This window comes from Bolinopsis microptera, chromosome 5 (genome assembly GCF_026151205.1).
Source record: "Bolinopsis microptera isolate Bmic1 chromosome 5, MBARI_Bmic_1.0, whole genome shotgun sequence".
NCBI lineage: Eukaryota > Metazoa > Ctenophora > Tentaculata > Lobata > Bolinopsidae > Bolinopsis > Bolinopsis microptera.
In genome coordinates, this window is record NC_087076.1 from 16,746,048 (window position 1) to 16,754,666 (window position 8,619).

General features: G+C 36.1%; 1 protein-coding gene across 1 annotated transcript; it reads right to left on the reverse strand.

Annotated features, from left to right (window-relative positions):
• Nucleotides 1-78: 78 nt before the first annotated feature.
• Nucleotides 79-3,667, reverse strand: LOC134815498 (uncharacterized). Its single transcript, XM_063824036.1, has 2 exons — nucleotides 3,592-3,667; nucleotides 79-1,310 (listed from the first exon to the last, which is right to left on the reverse strand). The coding sequence occupies exons 1-2, from the start codon at nucleotides 3,665-3,667 to the stop codon at nucleotides 361-363; spliced, it is 1,026 nt and encodes a 341-aa protein (XP_063680106.1). The 3' UTR covers nucleotides 79-360.
• Nucleotides 3,668-8,619: the final 4,952 nt, after the last annotated feature.

The window sequence follows — 8,619 nt, forward strand, 5'->3', positions numbered from 1 at the left end:
ACATTAGTAACATACTAACATCATTTAACTTTAAGATAGGTAGGAAAAATGATTTTTGTCGAGTAATAACATTCCAGGTCGAGGTCTGTATAACCGTTATCAAATAATGTGAACTTACAAATATTACATAATATTACAAATTGTTATATATAAAGAAGTAAACGTCAAAATTAATTAAACTGCTTTGATAAGTAGCATCATCTGAATAAGACAAGAAATTGGATAGGTGTCAATTTATCTAATAATTTAATAGTTTATTTTACAGTAAAAATGTCCCTTAAATATGATATGTCTAAAATTAATGTTGATTAACAAATGTTCCACACTAGCAATGAACATTTTATCACATTTGACTTATGATTATTGTCTGAAAGATTTGTACTGTGTAGAGGCATGCTCCCACCCCGTTGAGCAGTGAGAAGAAAGCGACACAGAATCGTCTATTTCCCTGGGATACACTTTATAGTCCACCAGTTCATTGTGTGGTATATTGACTCGGATCAGGCCCTTATGTTTGGTATCATCATCTCCTATACACAGTGGACATTGGCCACCACTGTGGGAGTCAACTGCCCGGTAACCCTGACTGACACTATACGTTTGAATACACTGATGATTAAGTTCCTCAACTTTATCAGAGTTTTCCTTGTCTTCGACAATCAGGGTATTCTGAGTAATGTTGAGATGGTCGGGCAGTTTCACAGAGCAAAGATCACTGTTTGCCATTCTGAATTTTTTAAGTTCATTGTAATATGAGTCTGGTTTGTTGGAAATACCACTGTTGACAGACAGGTCATATGCTAGATCAGCACCATAGCTTGGAGCAATTTGACGTAAATCAGCAGCAAGCTTTGAGTAAGATGCATTCAATTTCTGATGCAATCTCTCCCTATGATTTTCAGTGCAATGAGGGCTATGGATGGGGCTATCATCTGATCCAACTATAGTTTTATCTTTCAAGGGTGTCTTATGTGGTCTCCCATAATTACTTGATGAGCTATCATTCATTATATCTGACAAAGGGATTAGCTGATTGGTGGAACAATTACCATTTGTTGATGCAATTTGGTCATAACGTTTATTACCAGCTTTATCTAGGAATTCAATGTAGGTCTTGGTTGGTGTACTGAACGCATAAGGAGGCTGAAAGTCTTGGGCTTTAGATGTGCCATTGGCTGTTTGTCGATTTTGAACATTAGAGGAGTCATTCAAAATGTCCCATGCCCTCGCTTGTCCAATTTTTAGTTTTTTTAACAGTTCTTGATTGGATTTTCTAAGCTCTTCCATGTTGCTGAAAATAATTGTTAATGCTGTTCAGTGTTGTAGTTCCTTGTAATTTTATTAATGTCCCTAAACAAAATCCCTGAAATTAGTCAGGAAGAATGAGGTTGCAAGAGACATTCATGGGTGATATTTTTTAAATTTTTGTTCCAAGACTGATGTCTAGTCCAATTCGACGCACCTCTTGGTAGATTATATAAACCTACAAATATTACATAACTGATGTAAAGGCCTCATTTGCCCTCGCAACATGAGGACTAAACTTCTGTGCCCTGATAGTTTTTCTGGTGATGCTAGAGCTCTTGACTTTACAAACAATTGTATTGAAAAACTTGTACTTTTCCTTCACAAGTGGGCACCTGGAGCTGATATTAAAATTGTTAACTTATTACCTCGGGAGAGTTTCTCCAGAAACAAGGTTATAACTGATATCAATGAGTGTATATCAAATCTGCAAAGAAAATACACCTATGTAAAACTGCTCTCAACCGAGACCAATCGTTTCTTGTTTAGTGATAAGAAAGGCTTTAGAAAATCGTCATTTTTTAGTAGTTATGGAGAGGATAATGTCCATCTCAATGATTATGGCATAGTGAAATTAGCAAGGCACTTGAAGTATCATGCACACCATTAGAATACTGCTGAATACTGACATAACACTCCTACCATCAGTTTTATTTTTACAGTACGACATCCAGACAAATACAACCTGCTTTTATTCTGTTTTTTAGTTTAAACACAACTTTACAACTTTTATTCATTCCATTGTGAATTAATAAGATTCACAAGATGACAAATTTTAATAATGCAGCTGATAGGTTTCACAACCTCTGCATTGGTCATTGTAACATTCAAGGAGGGCTTCTCAATTTAGCTAAAAGTAATGAACTTTCCCAACTTATTAGAGATCATAAATTAGACATACTTTCCCTAAATGAGATGAATCTTAATGATACTATTGACACAGACACCATAAATATTCCTTCCTCCTTCAACCTTATGCGATGCGACAGGCCAAACAGTTCTAGGGGTGGTTGTGGCTTAATGATAAACAAAAAACTAGCTTACACAGAATTAGTTATGGATAGTAAGCTTGATAACATTGAAGCATTATGGGTGAAGCTTAAGAATAGCAAGATCAATGTTTGCTGCTTCTATCGCTCTGGAAATTATTGCAGTGTTGATAACTTTATTGAATACATTCATTTTTGCATGAAAAAATTGAATGGGAAAAAGGTTATCTGGATTGGGGATATAAACATTGACCAGAATAATATCTCATCCGCCCAGTACAAAAAATTAGATATGACCTTGAGATGTTACAATCTAGTTCAAACCATTCAAGGGATAACTAGAGTTGCTAAACGTGGAGACAATTTTACCCAGACTACTATTGATGTAATATTCACTAACTGTTATGCAGATTTTGTCCAATCTTCTGTTCTTGATGAACGTATAGGAGATCATCAAGCTATTATGTGTGAGATAGATTGTAAAGTACCTATAGCTCCTAAATTTGAGAAGGTTGAAATTAGAAATCATTGTAAACGTAATGTTAAACAATTCTTAGACTATCTAGATACCTGTTCTGATTACAGTCCACTATTGGAAAGTACAGATGTTGAAGCTATCACTGCTGGCCTTTGTCATCATATTGAACAGGCATATGCAACCTTCTTCCCTTGCAAGACCATAGAAAGGCATGAAAAGTTCATACATAAACCTTCTACTGAACTTTTAAATGCCATTAATCATACACATTTTCTTCTAAAGAAATTCCGTAAAAAGAAGGATAAGAGAGACAATGGAAATTGCAATGAATGTGGTACATGTAGCAAATGTATAAAGTGTAATGAGGCCTGGGATTGCTACAAGATTCAGAGAAATATTAGAAATAAATTAGCTAAAACCTGCAAAAAGGCTAATGTAATCGATGATCTACAAGTTAAAAGTGCCAAGAATGATCTTAAAGGGATATGGAAAACTATCAAACTGGCATCAAATATGACCCCTGGTACAACTAATTGTCAAACTACCAATGAGAATGATCCTGAGCTATTTAACTTTCATTTTGCAAATGTTGGATCAAGATTACAAAATCAGGCCCCCAATATTGAAAGAGTTAGTTTTACTGATTTTTTACCTCTTAGAACTTCTAATATCTCATTTGATAGATTCCAAGAAATAAATGAAACTGATATCCTAATGTATGTCGAAACGCTCAAGAATGACAAGGCCTCATATGACAATGTGCCTCTATTTTTACTTAAGCAAGCTGTACCACACATGACACATAGTTGAGCCACTGACCCACATTGTCAATCTGAGCCTTAATACAGGTGTTGTACCAACCCTTTGTAAAAAAGCTAGAGTAACTCCCATCCATAAGGCAGGAATGAAAGATGATCCTAATAATTACAGGCCAATATCCATCCTTCCACTTGTAGGAAAACTTATAGAATACTTTGTCGGCAAGCAACTCACTGATTACATGGAAGAAAACAAACTTTTCATCCGGCATCAATATGGCTTTCGGAAAAATCACTCCACAACTTATCTGATGTACGATCTGATGGACGAAATATATATGAGTAAATCTAAGTCTTATAAACCAGGAATCATCTTTCTTGATCTTAAGAAGGCCTTTGACACAGTGAATCATGAAATATTGCTTCAAAAATTGGCATATTATGGAATTGGTGGCATTGCTTTAACCTGGTTTAAGAACTTCTTATCTTGTAGATATCAATGCACAAGGATCAATGGCAAAATAAGCTCATTTTTAGAAGTTCTGAGTGGTGTACCACAAGGAAGCATCATTGGGCCTATATTATTTAGTATCTTCATAAATGACATCATTTATGCCTGTAACCTATCTAAGCCCTTTCTATTTGCAGATGATGGTGCACTATTCTTTGATCAAACCTGCAGAAGCACATTTATAAACATGAAAATAGAACTTATGACAATCTTTAAATGGCTCAGTGTAAATAAATTATCACTCAATGAAACGAAGACTGAATTCCTATTGTTTGATTCTGTTGATCAACATGATGAATTAACCATTGAATGTAATGAGGTAACTTTCACAATCAAGGAGTGCAAAGAGACAAAATATCTTGGCCTCATTCTAGATAGTAAATTAAACTTCAAAAGCCATGTAGATTATATTATTAAGAAGGTCATGAAGAGAATTGGTGCCATGTATAGAAGTAAAGCACTGCTACCCATTAAATATAGGAAAATGTTTGCCAATGCACTCATGTTGCCACAATTCGATTATTTAGACACGATCTATTGTAGAGCTGGCAAGACAAAACTTGCTGAACTTGACACTCTGTACAAAAAGGTAGCCAAAATAGCTCTCAACGTTCCACAAACAGAGAGCAGCCTTAATGTTTATAGAGACATGAAATGGTTACCACTCCATCTTAGACGACAACTCCATCTGTCAAATTATATGTTTAGAATCATCCATGACAATTGTCCTACAAACTTTATGAACAAATTTAGTTACATATCAGGAGGTAGTAGGAGCGGCGAAAGCTGCAACCTATATGTTAATAGATCAACATCACATAAAAACTTTCAATACTTGGGGGCAAAATGTTGGAATAATGTTCCAACAGATCTACGAAATCTGCCCGATGTTAAAAGCTTAAGTGATTCGTATAAGAAACAGCTACTCTCATCTATAACAACAGACCCTAATTATACCGTCGACAATTCATATGACAAATTTTACACTGCAATCATAGTCGACGATAACTAAGTATCTTCTAATTCTTTTAAATCTGAGGCATATATAATTGATGTATCGAAAGGATTTTCCCTTTTTTTACCACCTTACCATTTTGATTGATTTTGCACATGACTGACATGTTTTAACTGGAGGAAGGGTTCGCACAGTGGTAGTTTTATAAACCACTTTTAATTTATTGACCTATCATACCTAGTGGTAGTTTTATAGACCACATTTAATTTATTTACTTATTATACTTAGTATTTATTTTTGGTGACTGTATCACCCAGTTTTAATTGTACAGTTTATTGACGACACATTGACTGAATGTTATTTTATATTCTAATTTATATTCTAGATATTTTATTTATTTTTCAACAGACGACAACTTCCTGTTTTTTCTTCTATATTAGTTACTCATATCTCTTTTACAGACTTTTTTACAAGGAAATTGACAGATGATACTCACATTAGGCATTCATTATTGCATCTAAATTATTTCACTTGCATTAGGTTTAGAAATTTATTCTCTGGTTAACAGATTTCAAATGTTTAATTAATTTGTAGCTTATGACAGTAAGGTATATAAGAAGTTATTTAATTTTGCTTGGGCTATTATATTGACTATTGAGGTTTAATGATGATATGGAATTTGAATTCTATATAAATTTACACTATGTGGTTGGGGCATTTTGCATAGTAAATATGGTTACTACTCCTATATATCATATTATTTGATTGGTATTCGATTTCTGATTATTTCTCTAGGAATATGATTATTATATCTCAATTTGGCTTTAGGTAGGGTGCCCCGCTAAAAGAACTGGATTCTTCCAGGAAGCATCCCGTGCACAGACCTTGGTCTACATATATATTAAATTATTAACCATTCATTCTGTATGTGCACGAAAATTTATTTCAATCAATTTGTGGGGAGGGGGTGCCAACAGGGGGCGCTTTTTTCGGCAGGGGGGCGCCAACAGGCAACGTTACGCCACTGGTTTAAAGGGTTTCGAATAGCCGTTCAGGGCCAGCTAGAGAACGGGTTGAAAAAGTCACGTGACAGTCGAGTGTAGAGTGATTAATCATCATCCAGTGCATCGCAAAATATAGTATGTAATAGTGCGTAATATGCGAGCGCGCTAAATCACTCTACAGTTGATCTTCGAGATTTTTCTAAAAGGCCCTCCAACAGTTGAGACCAAATTTATTTGAATCAATGCATTTTCCGAATCACCCCTACAACATAATGATATTGGTGAAAAACTGTCTCGATCATGTGATATGACTGTATAAGGAAGTTGGTATAATTTCTCGTTAGGGTTAGGGTTTCAGCGTATGCTTTTGTTAAAGATTGGGTTAGCCGTTAGGGTTAAGGTTGGGATTTATCTGGCACACCAGTCCCTGTGCGCTGCGCTCTTTTCAATATAAATAAAATGACATCACTGTTCCTACTGAACAAAACCGTACCAAAGGGCAAAGTCCTATTGCACTTAAAGGGTAAGAGCTCCTCTGATCTTGGACATTACATTTTTAATCGATCCATCCCAATGCATGCTCTGTTCGCTGTTAAAACGGCTGAAGGATCATATCAACATTAACTACGTCGTACCGACAGAAATGGTAAAGTCGAAAAAGGGTGAAAAAGAAACTAAACAATGTACTGAAGAACTTAGTCATTAGTGATACAGAGTCACAAACTCTGGATATGATGTTATTGTAATTCCTGAGTAATGTATTGCAGCTTAATCTGTAATGCTCAGACGGGTAGACTAAATTTGTCGTTCCTGAGGTAAATGGAATGGAAAATGGTCTCGAAAAGTCGAAAAATGTTACTAATATAAAATTGTTGTAGACTAAAAATTTGCGAAATATGTGACTCAAATTATTGATTAAGTAAAACAAAATTTAAGTAAAACAAAATTTAAATTTTATTACCATTACAATGAATAATGATATAATAATAAATATAAGTAACAAAAGTTATGGTAACAAAAGTTATGGGAACCTTGGAGGACTTCGCCGCTTTGACGCGCCGCGCAAACTAGCTTCGCAGAGCAACGATCTTGATGGGTTGACACCGTCAATCAATGGTAACCAAATTTATTGTAATTTATTTGTTATTGTGGCCTTAAGGTAAACGTATACGTAAGCCTTTTTTCGTACCTCACGATCCTCAATCCTCATTTCATGTAGGCGAAAGCCACAGTATAGTAACCTAGCTTGCTAATCTATTGCTTGCTTCTCTCACATATCTTCAGGAAGCTTAAAAAGAGCGCCGTGCATAGGGATTGGCGTGCCAGGTATCAATATTGAATATGCAAACGGCAAAGAAATGGATTTACTTAGGAAACTTACCTAGCTTGATAGTTTTTTGTTCGCTACTCTGATCTTACGTATAGTATACAGTATATTCGAGACGCTGGAAAAGGTAAAGAGCGTCGCGCATTGAGATTAACGTGCCAGGTAATTCAAGGTGTGAATTACCTGGGGACTTTAGGCTATCAATTATTATGTTCATTGTTACTGGGCCGCGCTCAGCCTGTCATTCCGCCTAATCCATAATCTAGATCTCTATTGATAGCCTGAGGTACCCAGGTAAGTTCATTGTAGCGCAATGCACTACTGGGTCGCGCTCGCAATATCCAATAATGCTTCTCGCAACCTTCCGTACTCCGTAGATCGGCAAGATGCATTGTAGGTTTACAACCTACCAGGACGGGTAGGTTGTTTGGCTGAGCGATTTAGTAGGAGCGCCAGTAGCGCGCCCTTTCGCTAGCAGTAGCGCGTGTCACGAAGTAAGCGTTACTGGGCCGCGCTCAGCCTGTCATTCCGCCGAATCTCTATTCTGTTATGTTTATGAACATAAAAGCCTGAGGTCCCCAGGTAAAGTAAGCGTAGCTACACATGGCTATGTGAAAGTATCACCCCGCCATACTCGTTAAGTGATACTCGTAAAATATTTGCATTTGTTCCAAATATTAAAACCGTCAAAAAGTCCAACTCTGCGCCCGTATTAGTAAATTTTTTTATTATATTATTCGTTGTATAAAGATCTATCTACTTGTGAAACAAGCGCGTCACGCAGTACGCGTAGACACATGGCTATGTGAACTTACCTAGCTTGCTAGTTTATTTATTGCTCGCTTCTTTCACGTATTTCTTTTTTACGTACTTCTATCCTTGCTCCTTGCTCCTGTTCAGGAAGCTTGAAAAGAGCGCCGCATGCATGACAGAGATTGGCGCGGCGAGCCATGCAGGTAATATAATACTAAGTTGACGTGTTTCAACCAAAATTAAACGGGCCCAGGAATCGTTTTATGATTACTTTCGAGGCACCTTGAAAAAATCTACTCACGCTATTGTACTTTTCACGGAGAAATACTTATGACCTGTAGCGTTTTTGAGCTTGTTAGTATCTTTTAAAAGTATTCAAAGTGATTTGTATATAAGTGCATATATTGATTCTGAATACATTGCAAAAGATTTGACCTCGATTCATGAGGTTTGAAAGAAGTTAAAGCAATGCGCGCAATTTGGGGAGTGTGCTTTCGGTGGAGATATAACCTGTGCCATTAAAGAAACAACATAAATTA